This window comes from Thunnus thynnus, chromosome 16, assembly GCF_963924715.1.
Source record: "Thunnus thynnus chromosome 16, fThuThy2.1, whole genome shotgun sequence".
NCBI lineage: Eukaryota > Metazoa > Chordata > Actinopteri > Scombriformes > Scombridae > Thunnus > Thunnus thynnus.
The window spans coordinates 13,397,536-13,412,324 of NC_089532.1; the positions used below are offsets into that span (position 1 = coordinate 13,397,536).

A 14,789-nucleotide genomic window follows, 5' to 3' on the forward strand; every position below is an offset into this window, starting at 1 on the left:
ATCATGCATCATGCAAAAATGTAAGGACATAGTTCCCACTGCAAAAATGGCAATACTGAAAAGTACATAAAATGCAACTGAACTGCAATAATGCAAGGTTAAATTCATTTACATGAGTAAAGCAAGCAAGTAAAGCAAAATATGAGTTTCAAACAAATTATGCCTTTGCATGCCAGACTAATGTTTATTATGCTATTTTGGATGTTCAACTGAGATGATTATATAGATTTTTCCAGTAATGTGCAAAAATACATGAATGTTGATGATTCTGTAAAGAGAAACTGACATAACTCTGTATGTCACTACTGAAAAAATGTTTTTTGTTGACATGCCAAGATATACAAAGAGAAGTATTAAAGTTAATATATACAAAGTACATTGGTGGCCATTTCTCATATAAGCCTGTGAACTTGTTTTGTGGAGCCAAGAGAAAGAATGAACAAGCAAAGAGAAGACATTAGAACACAAACATAGGATTTAAGTTATGGCAGATTTCGTTTGGTATATTTAACATTAAAATACGACAAGTGGCATTATCACAAATGACACAAGTCAGTATCATTATTATTATTATTATTATTATTATTATTGTTCCATTTCTTCTACAGAATGCGTCCATTATCTCTGTCTGGGTCCATTATTTCCGCAAAGCACCGTGTTAAACATCATTTGATACTGCTGTTTAATAGTATAACTGCATTGTTATTGTATTAAGCCTCATGAAATAATAATTTGAGAGTCATATCCTGTGTATTGTATCACTTCATCCATAAGCTGCAATGAAAGTGGTTGAAAATGAGGACAGGATGCCACGAGAAAGAGTTACATCTGATCATTTGCATTAAAAATGACCACAGTCTTAATTTGCTCCGGTCTGTGGATGTAAGTGGACACAACAGAGCGCTGATATGTGGTCATAACGGATCCCCTGTGATGATATCTAGTCCGCCTGTAGATGGCGCTAACCTTCCTTCTGAAATATTGCCCGGAGAAGACATACAGCAAAGGGTTGAGGGCACTGTTGAGAAAGGCCAGATACGCTGAAAACTGGCCTCCTATGTCTAGAGTGTGAGCCCACAGCCTCTCATCCAGCACATGGACGTCACAGAGTGTGTCGAGGAAGGTGAAGACCTGGTAGGGACACCAACACAATAAGAATAGTAGTGTGACAGCATATACCAGTACTGTGGCCTTGGTGTTGTTACTGTCATGAAAAGCTATAGTCTCTCTCCTCCGTGCTAAAGCTTTGATTATGGTCCCACTGTTGAAAAAAATTATCAGAACAGGGAGTACAAAGCCCATCACATTATTCAGAATTTGGTGGGCCAACTTCCAAGAGCTGTCATCACTATAATCCAGTATACAGGATGTTGTATTATACTCCTCAAAGAACTTCACCTTTCTGTGAAAAATGACTGGCATGCTCAGTAGGAACCCTAATAGCCACAGGAAGAAGCAGATCACCTTGGCATACAGTGTCCGTCTCAGCCACCTGGCCTTCATGGTCTTCACCAGTGCTAGATAGCGGTCAACACTAATCATGACAAGGGTGTATATGCTGGTGTAAAAATTGATGATGATGAGGGAGTTGACCAATTTACATAAGGCATCTCCATATGCCCAGTTAAAGTCATTGCGGATGTACATCGCCCAGAAAGGGAGGCCACACAGGAGAATAAAATCAGCCAGTGCCAGGTTGCTCAGGTAGATCTCTGCTACAGTTAGTTGATCCTTATGAGTGAGGAACACACCCAGGACAAAGCCGTTAAAGAGAAGGCCTAACAGGGATAAGGTAAAAATGTACGGGGGAATGATGGTGTGGACGATCTCCCATACTGCAGAGACTGGAGACTCTGATGGACCGGATGGTAGGGATGCACTGCTGTTTTCAAACCACAGTGGCGTCACAGATACAAGGTTCACTGGCTCCATGGGCTACATTACAGAACAGTTACACATCAATCATCAATAAAATGGATTTATTTCATTCAAAATGCATGGTGGTATGTTGTTTTGACAACTACTGCATAGGAGATTAAAACTGAACAAAGTCACTTCTTATAAAATAAATAAACCATATTGTAAAAAGATAAATTAGTCGTTAAAAAATGTATTGTAACACATCAATAAGTTAACTCATTTCCCTTTAGTTGGACAGAATCACTCATTATTCCAGTGTATGATCAGTAAGACCTTCTGTATAGTTTTCATGTAGTACCTTCAATAATTTTGTGCAGTTAAATGGCTGAACAACTCTCTACATTAGTACCTGCTAGAATTTATTAGCAATCATAACAGACTATAATACACAAAATAAAAGGGAAGTTACATGAAAAGTTCTTACCTCAAGATTAAAAAATGTGTTGTTCCTTCTATGATCAAAATACTAGATGGCAAAAAGCGTGTCTGAGAGGGGGCTGATCTGTGTACGCTGAGCTCCTGGCAAAGAGTACACAGCGAGTCAGAGGGGAGATCTGCTTCAAGCGTTTTTGTATATAGAGTTGCATTCTTTCTCCTGCTTGGCCAAGAGGTCCAATATATCAACTTGTTTATGAAATAGTCTTTCACTGCGTACACATTAGAGACAAGCCAAAGCTGCAGGTGGCATTGCACCAAATGACCACTACTGCAGACTTTTGAGAAAAGTTTAAGAAAGCAAATATCAATTATTATGATTTAAGTATAGTTAAAATAAAACTGACACACAATTTTTTCATGTGATCATAACAAGATTCCTCAATCCAAACTCCTGATACGTGCAGTTCATATAAATGTTACAAACTTCCATCTGGTTAGAAGGATTACCAGGATTATTGCCTGTATTTATACAGTCTCTAAAAACTCTCTATGCTTGGATGTTGAGATCTCAGTGATTCATTCTTTTCTTTTCTTTTCAGTTTATGAACTGTTTAGCTACAGTTAAGTTCTAAATGTTTGACTAAATGAGTACTGATTTAGTTCTTTGTTCTTAATTCATTCTTAATCTCATCCTAATTCACGATGATGAAACAACAATAACATACATGAGATGGCTTAAAACCAACAAACACAAATAAATCAGCAAATGGGGATAGAATATGTTATATACACAGTATTTTCACCTGTCAGGACGTGTTATCTAAAATTTACAATGGTTAAGGCTGTAGCTTCCCTTTTATGGTCAAAATGATAACAGCGCATTTGAATTATGCAGTCAATTAAGATATTCTGGAAGAGAAGTCACCAGAAAACTAGCTCATCGACATCCAATGTATAAACAATGCTTTCCTATCAAAAAACAGACATTCCATCCTTCTTATTGTTATAGATGATTTATTGACTTTATTGAAGACAGTAACCTACATACATGGTCTAATTAGCTTATAACAACGTTCAGATTATTTTTCAAAGCCTGATTGGAATATCTTTTTTGTGAATTCTTAACATTTGTGCAATTAAATGCCATTTTTACTCTATGTAGTGTTGATAGTGCAGAAGTTAAAGCGAATAACTATATTATACTATATACAGTTTTACAGATATATAAACATAATGTCAGCTTCACTTGGTCTTTTGGAGTAGGGCTAGTTTCAATATGTGAAGTCATTCAAGAAAACAAACCCCAACATCTTAAAAAAACAACTCAGCTTCATGATAGTTCATACAAAAATAGAAAGCTCAGCCTCCAATAACCTCAGTGAGAAACACCACCAATTTAAGCTTTGGTTAAAGACAGCCTGGGCTTTGTTTAGCAAGAACAACAGTGGAACACTTCTAAAAGGAAACTACTGTATTGTTCACAATGATAAAATACAGAATCAAGTTCAAGATGATAATCATTATACAGTGCAATGGCAAACATTAGGCAAGGGTAACTCTAGAGGTTATTTATCCCAAACAAAATTGTGGAATTGCATATTTCCCAGAAATGACTGGACTTTCCACTTCACTAAAACTGACTGATTCTTGGAAGTATCAGACCAAAAATCAAAATAAAAAAAGTTAAAAAGGTTTGCTTTACAACTGATTACTTGCAAAAGTCAAGCGGCAATAGATGAATGAGCCACTGCATATTAGTTAAACTCAATTCTTAACAGCTGTTTTTGGTCAGAATTTCCTCTGTATGTGTAGATCAATTTAGATTTTAGTACTCTCAGTTTGTTTAGTTGAGTTCAGATGGGCGTTGGAATTACCAGACTCCAACATTGCCGTTTCCTCCTGCACAGCGTCCGTCTGAACACTTCCCTCGCCTTCTGTTTAAAGTGCTTTCCAACAATAACATACAGGAAAGGATTCAATGAACTGTTACTTAAGCCAAGATAAGTAGCTAACTGGTTGCCAATATCCAACACATAAGCCCATGTACACCCAGAGATGACTTCATAATAATCCAATGTGTCCAAGAAGATTACTATTTGGTAAGGCAACCAGCAGAGGATGAACACAGCCAGGACGACGAGCACGAGATACACCGCTTTCCTTTCCACACTTCCTCTGCTGCCTTTTCTCATCTTCTGGCTGCTTTGAAGGACTTTAATGATATGGTAACTACAGAAGGATACAATAGGAACAGGGATAAGGAAGCCAACTATGCTGACAGTCATGTTGTAACGCAGTCTCCAGCCATCATGGGGATATGCGAGGTAGCACGCGTCAATGCCCAGATCAGGGAAGAACTGCACAGAGCGGAAGAGGATAGCAGGGAAGCTGAGTAAGATGCCAGCAATCCAGATACTGAAGCAAATCCCCCGTGCCCAGAGTGCTCGTCTCTCCCTTCCCTGGGACAGGGGTCTGGTGAGGGCCAGGTATCTGTCCATGCTCACAAGCGTAAGGAACAGCACGCTACAATAATAATTCATCCCAATGACAATGTTGACAAGCTGGCACATGGGCTTCCCAAATGTCCAGTGGAACTTGTTGATAATGGTTGCCACCCAGAATGGCAGGCAGGAAACCATGAGGAGATCAGCTACTGCCAGGTTGCTCAGGTAGATGTCAGCCACGGAGCTGTGCCGCTTCTGGAGACAGAACACGTAAAGCACAAAGGAGTTGCCGATCACACCAAGAAGGCTGATGATGGACATGTAGGCAGGCTGCATGGTGTGAACCCAGTCCCATGCGTCTGTGTGGTTACAAATTAGCTCAGCTCTTGAGGCATTCGCCATAAGTCACTCACCAGCTGAGCCGGAGATCACTGTGAATGCAGCTGCACAGAAACAGCAATTTTAGAGGTAGAAAGATACAGTTGTGCTCAAAACTAAATGGCAAAACATATACCAGTAAAACCTTTTAACTGTGTCAACACAGGTTTTATGCATTTGTTGCTACCTTCACATCAGTATCTGAGTTCTAAGTGTGGAGGGACAGTTGATTTAATGGAGTGTAGATAATGGTGATTTATCAGATCAGAGTACACAGCACGCACATGCCATTGTCAAATAGAGGAGTCTTAGCAACAGATAAAGGGTGAATTAGTGTAAGTGGGAAACTGCCCGCTGCCAAATGTGGGACAACTAAGCTCAAATGCATCTATCTCTTTTTCTACCAAATGCTAATGATTAGGACTGCTGTCAAATTAAACCTGGAGTGTCATGTAATTGAAAACACACAACTCCACACATGTGACATACTTGCCGTGAAATCTAGTCAAAGCTCAATGATTTTCAGTAATTTAATGTAAAGGATATCAATTTGTCATAAATGAAGCAATGCTGCCAATTGTTATCAGATTATGTTTATGATATATTCATGCCTCAGAATGGTAAAACATGTTTCATATTTTTTATTTAAGTCAATTTTTCATTGTCCCACTTTAGAAAATGCGGGACAGTCATATGTTGTTAAATTGGTTAAATATGCATTTAAGTACATTAAATTTGCAGTAAGAATAGTTATTCAGTTATTCTTGTAATGATTAATTTTAACTTATTTTTAAGCAAGTTGCAAATTATATTATTTCTAATATTAATACATAATATAATACTACATTACTACACTATCTGTAACAGCAAAAACATTGTAATTACTGAATTACAAAATGTGGGCATGCACTTTTGCCTTTAGTGTTACTAACCAGAGAAGTTTTTATTGTTTGAATTAAGGTGATTTAGACCTTTCAGTGAGTGTCCCAGATTTCAGCCTGAACTGAAATCTGGAGAAACTGCTCGCATAAAATACAGCAGAACTGAAATTTCCACATTAGGAAATGCACAAAATCTGGGACAATTTGAAACAGGGAACTTTTTTTTTTTGCCATTTCTTCTCCAAGTGTGATATCTGCATTCTCTTTTCTGATATGATTAGAAAACACCTTGGGGATTTCAGAATGGTATTGGGTGTGGATATAATGTATTGGCTTCATATCGAAATATATTGCTGAAGTGCCAATTGCAGAAATTGCCCCACATTACTCAGTTCACCCTACAGTATCTGATTGAAAAAGGCCACATATTTATAACTTCATGGATTTACAAACAAATACAATAATTAACAGAGTTGGGGAGTAACTACATGAAATGGCGTTATGTGAATTACAAAATAAATGTAAGTCAGTTACTGAGGTCATTACAGAGGGGCTACATCTGAATATATTCTTTCTGGTAAAAAGCTTATATGTAGAATATAACATTTACTCTGTTGTTTGCATCCTTTTGCCATGCAGGAATGTCTTCTTTTGGCATATTTCCAGACAACACAGGTCAGCAAAGCTGTTGGGACAAATTTGAGTGCAACACCACCGAGGGTAGGATGGCTTACAAGGAGCTGTCTTTACGTCTAGACAGGCTCCATTCATTTGGCAGTATGTGCTCAAATTTTGAGCGTTGTTTTTTGATTGGTTCTCTTGTTTGAATTTGCTCCGCCTCTCATATGGCAATCAAATCAATGCACATTGCTCTAAGCAACCTGAGTCTTATTTAAAATTGAACATTTATTTACCAAGTCTGCAATGCCTGCGACCAGCCGACCACATCAAGGCGAGTGGCCATGTCATCAGACAAGAACGCCCTTCAGCGCTGAATGATGAGGTTAACAGTGAGGTTTACACTATCTGGTTTAAATTTATGTTTTTAGGACTTTTCAGCTTTATTGCCCAATTGAAAATATTTGTTAGAAAAGTAATCAAAAAGTAATCAAATGTAATGTAAATGTATTACTTTGGTGACATAATTAATATCAAAGTTACATAAATTATTACATTTTTAACAGGGTAACTAGTAATCTGTACCCTATTACATTTCAAAAGTAACCTTTCCAACTCTGATTAAATACATGCAGTAACAATGAATATATTAAAATGCAGACCCAATTAACACATTTGAACACAAGAAAAAAACATTATTCTAGATTTAAAAGAGGAGAGTGAAAAGCATCACAGCATAATACTGACAGGCAGACAAAAATACATGGAACGAGGTCAAACTGTGGCATATATTTTACCCTTTGAGGTAACTTTGTCTGCCTGAATGTCTTTTTGTTCCACAACAATTTTCAGCCCTGGCAATAGCGGTAAAGCCTGACTCCTAACAAATATTTCCTGTTTGGCATGACACACCTTCATTTTGGGGACAACTTGGGGTGTACCCTAGCCCACAGCCCACACTGAGTCAACACTAGCCCATTAAATTGTGGTGTGGGGAGAAATGTATAACGAGACAACTGATGTCCGTACGGCCAACAAAAAGGAACATGTTTGTGTGTCACCACTGGAAAGTCTTTGACAGAATATCTGTTTTTAACTCTGCAGACAATGAGTCAGAAACACCAGAAAACACTTAGCAAGCAGTTGTCGGAGCTCTTTTATGCTCTAGTTTTTGTGCTCAGCTTAACATTTAAATGCATCATAAAGACTTGTTGCGACATCCATAAAACATATGTATGTTTTATTTGATGGTTATGTTCAGAGAAAAACAAACACTAATACTATTTACAATCTGAGTTATCAGCAGAATATGAATATTATATTTACATACATTATTTTACAGCAACCAGGCAGATTTACATCATACTACCTGTACATTCAAGATACTGCAGTTCATTGCATATGGTATAACTGTCACAAAAGCTTATGCTAAATGATATATGATTATATAACATGGTTGAGATAGAATAACACTTTTGTTAGCAATCTGTCAGAACACCCTCTCCAGGTGGGAATATTCATTCAAGCCTTGTATGTCCCTACACACAGTTATGTTTCATAAAATGTATTAAACCTCAAATTAATCTTTGTGACAAGAAGTCTCATTACTGATTGATTAGAGAAAGTGTGGTTTGGTCCCTTTACTACACAATTATATCCACTGCAAATTAAAATGAAGTTAGCTTCTCATTTCAATAATTGACATTGGCGCTCCCATCCCACCACAGTCATCTTTTTGCAAAGTCTACTTTTGAGGGGAACAGTGCTTTTGACGGCAGTATTTTATACCGAAGTCTTCAGTGTCGAAGACAGATTTGAACGTGTGGAATCAGAGGTGGCTCTTCTCTTAATTGCCCACTGTTTGAAGAGTTCCTGAACTTTTTTCCGGAAGTTCTTCCCTACAATGACATACAGGACAGGGTTGAGAGTGCTGTTGAAGAAGGCTAAATAGGTGAAGATCTGGTTGCAGATTTCTAGGGCGGAGATGAGGTCACACCCTCCCAGGCCTGCAGCTCTCAGGAGCAGATCCAGTGTGGTGACCATGTGGAAAGGCACCCAGCAGATCAGGAATGCTAGGAGGACGACCAACACCAGAGTGGTGGCCTTCTGCTCCGTTTTCACAGCATTGAACCTCTCCATTGCCTGGTTCCTCAAAGCCTGAATAATCTTGACAGTGCAGAATGAGATAATTGAAAAGGGGATGATAAAGCTAACAATGATCAACATCCCATCACAGAGCAGCTCCAAAGTCCGGTTTGGGTAGTCCAGGATGCATGCATGAACTTCATAATCTGGGATATATTTCACTGCCCTGAGGATGAGCGCGGGGACACTCAGGAGCAAGCCGAAACCCCACACCAGCAAACAGCCCAGTTTGGCATACTTCGGCCTGCGCATTCTGCCATGGGACATCGTATGCACCAGTGCCACATAACGATCTATGCTAACCAGAACAAGGAAGTAGATGCTGCAGTAGGCGTTCATCTTGATGCCCAGGTTGACGACTTTGCACAGGAACTGACCAAAAGGCCAATCAAAGCCATTGTATATATTGACAGCCCAAAAGGGCAGACAGGACACCAGGACAAGGTCAGCAGCAGCTAGGTTGCTCAAGTAGATCTCAGCCACGGTGCAGGCCTTCTTGTGGAGGCAGAAAACCATCAGGACAAACACATTAAACACGACACCCAGCACGGTGATGAACAGGATATACACCGGCTGCATGCTGTAGAGCCAATCCCAGTCTTCTCCACTGTGACAATGAGTTTCATTGGTGTTGTTGTGGTGTCCATATATGGCTGTGGTGCTGAAGTCTGGGACACTGTGGAGAGATAGCGAATATTAAACAGAAGACAATTAAACATTGAAATTAGCTATATATTTTGTGAAATTTGCTTTCTGGTCGAAAGTTAGATCAATAACAAAATCTGCCTACCAGCATCCCTAAAGCTCAGCCAGTCTTAATGTTTCCCTTGTTTCCAGGCTTTATGCTAAGCTAAGCTAACTGTCTGCTGGTTGTAACTTTATATTTCTGAAACATGAGAGTGGTATCAATCTCCTCATCTAAACATTTGCAGAAAGTGAGTAAAAATATTTCACAAAATGTTGAACTATTTCTTTAAATAATATTTGAAAAAAAAATCTAATTTGAGGTAAATTTATTTAAATGTTTCTCATTTAGCACTTGGTGTGCTAGCTGTGCCCACAGTGTGAAAACACACCATTGTACAACTAAATTAAAATCATAAGTCTCAAAATGTATTAACTATTGCCATTTTATTCATTTATCAGTGAATCTCTTTTGTATTTCTCTGTGATTGTTGAGTTCAGATAAGTGATTTGTTGTTGGGTCTTTTTGGGTGTGCCTCCACCCACTGGGAAAATGTTCATCACAGGGTCATCCCTATACTTCGCCTTCATGTTTCCACAGGAGCAGAGTTCAGCAGTCACAGTCACTGGCCTGCCCATAAAGTACACGCTACAGCTTGTTACTTTCGAGCAGTGAACTTTGAAGCGCATTAAAATGTAAGACTATAAACCCAGTTGGGCCCTTAGATCTTTAGGAAGTAGTCAACTAGTAGTACATCGAGTCAAAACCAAACTGGGTGAAGCAGCTTTTAACTACTATGCTGCACACAGATGGAAAGCACCATAACTGTATTTCAAGTCTATAACTTATTGTGTATTTATGTCTCTGTTCTTAACGTTTTTATTTTAATTTTAAAAGTTTTCTATTCTTTTAAATGACATTTTAATGTTTTTATGCTGTTTTTCTTTTTTACATGTATTCAATGCGTCATATAAAGCACTTTGAATTGCTCTTGTGTATGGAATGTATTATATATATAAACCTGCCTTGCCTAATAATAGGCCAACATGATTAAACAACTACACTCTAGTACTGTGCTGTAAAAACTGAGCCTCAACAAACAACTGATCACATAGCTGATCATATACAGAGCAGTGTATGTAAATGTCTATCTCCATACTGTACATCTAACCACTATTGCAATTAGTAATTGCTGCACTGCAACCTTAAACCACCTTAAATGCATCACCTACCAGCCCTGCATTCACCCATAAATGTAATCTAATATACCGTACAGTTCTTGTGTCTAAGTCACATGGTACTGCACATGTACAGTATGTTGCCATTTCCCGGTAGTGAGCAACAGGCTTGGCTCTGTTCTCTCTAATTCACCTGGGGTGTTTGATTTTGCCCTGCATAACTGAGCCATTACACCAAAGTCAAGTGTTTTTAAATGATACTGTACTCAGCACTTATGATAATGTTGTTGACTGTATAAAGAATCAATAACAATAACTAGAGATGCAATTTAGGAGCAAACATCTATATCAAATGTGTAGCTGAAGAGTACCTTTCTGCTGCTGTGAGAAGATATCAGTACTTTTGCAGTGGGCAAAAGTCTCAAACAATAATCAGATATTTGGAAATGTATAGTATCCTTCAGTATATCTTGGGGCCACAACTGCGTTCAGATATGAAACTCTGCAATCAATGTTATTTTCATTCAACTCTTCATTCTATCAACACATGATTTACTGCTACTTTTTGTATCAGCATATTAGAACTGAACATTTATATACCAAAAAAAAAAAAAAAAAAGAAAAGGACTACTAATCACTGAACGCTTGTTCAGAGAAATAGATGAGATGTTACAAAACATGTCTCTGCTGGTAAGAACTACTCAACATATCCTTGAGTGTGCTATGTATGGATTTTACTCTTTTCTTTACTGTTATGTATTAAGATGTTTTGGCTAACAAAAATCTTGATGTATAATACGTTTGAACCACAAAAGCTTTCCTCACACAGGTCAATACATATTTATAAAACATCAGCACATTGGTATTGACATAACATTACAACACTAAGTCACCTCTCAATGTTTAAAATGAGTTTATTTATCACTGATAATACAAAACACTTTACAATATATAAAGCAAATGAAGCATATACCTTGTAGGTTGAAGAGTCATTCCTGCTGAGTGAGTCCAGATGTGAAATGTTGCCCGTCTGTACTGCTCCAGTACACTCCCCTACTCTACCCTACTCTACTCTGTCTGCCTCTGGCTCACTCTCTTTAAGGAAACTGCAATTAAAGTGATGTCAGCCAAAAACCTCAGTCTGCATGCTTGCCTCTCTCCTGTTTGTCCCCGTTCTTTCTCTTAGTAATATCATACGCAACATGTTTATGAGTTGGTTAATATTTACATACTTGTTTATGATTGGATAAAGGTCTCAGGGACTGTAAATGTGCTCAGATACACATAATCATTCCAGCTTATGTTGAAGATGTCAAAGCTTCTTGTGTTGTGTTGTAATTCATCTACTTTTTTGTCTCTAGTATTCAGCAACTGCACTTTGAGAAGATATTATTGTGAATTTCAGTAGAAACAATGACACAAAAAAGCCACATTTGAGAAATATTCTTGGATATTTTGTTGGTAGTAATAATCACAATCATTTCAAGTAAATTGTTTATTACATGTAAATCTGACAAAATAACATAGTAATGCTATTTCCTCAGCATGAATGTAGTGTAGATATGAGCTTGGACTATGAGGAAAGCTACTTTGGGGAAGAGATGTTTGTACACTGCTTGCAGTGCATTAGAGACAAATGAATCCATTTTGCACTGCACTGTATTAATTATAAAATTTTCATTGGTGTGATTAACTCTGGGTGTAAAGTACAACATTGTAGCTTCAGATGTGCATTTTAATCAACGTGTTCAAGTAGAAAACAGCACTGCATGAAATAAAAAGCATAACATAATTTGGCTTTAAGCATTGTGCTGGCCAAATGTGTGCAAGTGCATATTCCTGGCAGAATATTTTGTTATATGATATGCATATTTCTACTGTTTACCTCATGAGCACTGCACCAGAAGATAAAACGAATATCGTTTTTATGGCTTCATCCTATCAGTGTCAGCTGGCGTTATCACAATATTCCACAAACTGCTTATTGATGTAGTTACAAGTGGGAGGAGTCACAACGGCTGCTTCAGTTTGATTATTACTCATTCAGCAACTGCTCTTTCCTCAGGTCCCTGCCTTTAAGGAACTTTCAGTCCTGCCAATCATAACCAGCTCCTTTTCCCCCTCAGTTGCCAGATCATCATGAAGTGAATGTGAAGTGAATGTGACATGATGTGAAGAGCAACACCCCACACTACTAATTTGGAAAGTCCTGGCTCCAAATGGAAAAGATGGCAACAATCATAAGCACCAACTCTGGGCTTCAAACCGTCCCAATGCAAACCAATGGCTGATGTCACATCTTGCTATGTCCAGTGACCCAGATCTGTATTTGCATCTGTTCCTGCCTGCTGGCCTGTACCCTTTTTCCTTCCCCTCTCCTGTTTATAAGTGGACTGTTGGCTACTTCTGTTTGGGCTTGCTACCTTTGACTGTAAGCCTATGTGTCATCATTTCACTTTTTAAATCACTAATTTGTCTAATTTCTGGGTTTCTGCATTTGGGTCTTTTACCTTGTGGCCTTGTACACACCCTGTGGAGGAATACAGCTTACTTACACGTCTCGGAGAGACGGGGGCATTTACACTGTCCTTGCAAGAAAAAACAACACAATTAGTCATTTCAGCAAGTACCCCAAAATGACATATGTGTACGCTGATGTGACAGACACCTTCTAACAGTGGTAGTAGTTATGGCAGGAGCAAAGAGGAAAATCATGTGATTATAAAGCGACGTCTGTGAACACAGCACATCTATATTAATAACAACAATAACCACAGTCATAAATTAAATCCAAAGCAGTTTTCTTTAAAAAGTGCAAAATTGTATACACAGCAAGATGTTTTATATTGGACACAACCACAACCCATTAGTTCCTACCCTGAGAAAATTTCAGTACAGGGTCCCAAATCTTACTGTTCACACTCCCTCTGTCATCATTATAAAATCTCAGTCTGACTCTTAGCTTTTGTGAGATCACATAGCTATCCAATCTCAATTCCAATCTCTGTGCAGTGTTTTGCCAATTGATATGTCTTTTAACTCACTGATATGTCACGTGCCTTTGTGGATCATATTTCATTGTCTCACTAGTACCTCCACACAAAATACCCCCAATCAGACATGCATATTTTTAATGCAATGCTGTTTTCGTCCCTTTGCGTTGCAAGTTTGATGTGAAGATGTTCTTTTTTGTCCCTCATGAGTGTGTTTTTTTTCCTACAAGTATCTCTATCAACCATGCTACAGTATGTGACTGGTGATGGTAGCTGTTGTGACTAGTAGGCCTCTTCTGGCTTTGGCAAGACATTATTTTATGGGTAGGAAGGGTGAATGGGAAAGTTCTTAATTGGTTCACCGTCCATAGAAACAAAACAAACAATTCACCCTTTCGGCATCGTCTTGGGGTGGCATTCTCGACATCCATTATTGCTTTCCTGAAGTCCTGTTACTAATATAATAAGTTAGACCCTTCCACCAGAACCTGCAATTCCACCAGGTCCTGCAATGAATTTGCCTCCTTCTTCACTGACAAAATTCAGAAAATTAGACAAGCAGTAGTGCCTCCATATAACTTAGAGGACATTATATGACATCTGTAATCCTCCTCCTGCTGTCTTGATATTCTGCCAACAACCTTATTCAAAAATGTTTCAAATTGTATGGCCTCAGATCCTCTACAAATTGTCAACATGTCTCTTCTCTCAGGTGTCTTCCCACAGGCCCTGAAAACTGCCAACATCAAGCCACTCTTAAAAAAAAACAACTTAGACACCTCACTGATGAACAATTATAGGCGTATATCAAACGTCCTATTTTTAAGTAAAATCGTTGAAAAAGGGCTGAACAACTTGTTGGCCCTAAATAACTGTTTTGATGTCTTCCAATCAGGACTTTGACCACACCACAGCACTGAAACAGCTTTTGTTAAGGTCTTCAATGTCATTCACTTAAACACAGACAGTAGCAGAATTTCAGTCTTAGTTTTACTGGATCAGTGCTGCATTCGACATGGTTGACCACAACATATTACTAGACCAACTGGAAAACTGGGTGGGACTCTCTGGCACAGTACTAAATTGGTTTGAATCCTACTTAAAGGACAGGGACTACTTTGTGTGTATATGTAATTGCACATCTGAGCGGACAAAAATGACATGCGGAG

General features: G+C 38.3%; 3 protein-coding genes across 3 annotated transcripts; all 3 read right to left on the reverse strand.

Moving 5' to 3' along the window:
• Positions 1–219: 219 nt before the first annotated feature.
• On the reverse strand, positions 220–2,444 carry bdkrb1 (bradykinin receptor B1). Its single transcript, XM_067614465.1, has 2 exons — positions 2,345–2,444; positions 220–1,935 (listed from the first exon to the last, which is right to left on the reverse strand). The coding sequence occupies exon 2, from the start codon at positions 1,930–1,932 to the stop codon at positions 823–825; it is 1,110 nt and encodes a 369-aa protein (XP_067470566.1). The 5' UTR covers positions 1,933–1,935; positions 2,345–2,444; the 3' UTR covers positions 220–822.
• Positions 2,445–3,569: 1,125 nt separating this feature from the next.
• Positions 3,570–5,144, reverse strand: LOC137200352 (B2 bradykinin receptor-like). Its single transcript, XM_067615092.1, has one exon. It carries the CDS (start codon positions 5,142–5,144, stop codon positions 4,152–4,154), a length of 993 nt encoding a protein of 330 aa, XP_067471193.1. The 3' UTR covers positions 3,570–4,151.
• Positions 5,145–7,262: 2,118 nt separating this feature from the next.
• Positions 7,263–11,790, reverse strand: LOC137200203 (B2 bradykinin receptor-like). Its single transcript, XM_067614844.1, has 2 exons — positions 11,601–11,790; positions 7,263–9,440 (listed from the first exon to the last, which is right to left on the reverse strand). Exons 1-2 carry the CDS (start codon positions 11,618–11,620, stop codon positions 8,402–8,404), a joined length of 1,059 nt encoding a protein of 352 aa, XP_067470945.1. The 5' UTR covers positions 11,621–11,790; the 3' UTR covers positions 7,263–8,401.
• Between the last annotated feature and the right edge of the window lie 2,999 nt (positions 11,791–14,789).

Coding starts and splice junctions, on each gene's coding strand:
- bdkrb1 (XM_067614465.1), bottom strand. CDS start 1,932: ATGGAGCCAGTGAACCTTGTATCTGTGACGCCACTGTGGTTTGAAAAC.
- LOC137200352 (XM_067615092.1), bottom strand. CDS start 5,144: ATGGCGAATGCCTCAAGAGCTGAGCTAATTTGTAACCACACAGACGCA.
- LOC137200203 (XM_067614844.1), bottom strand. CDS start 11,620: ATGACTCTTCAACCTACAAG. Junction 9,441..11,600: donor ATGACTCTTCAACCTACAAG/GTATATGCTTCA, acceptor ATCTCTCCACAG/TGTCCCAGACTTCAGCACCA.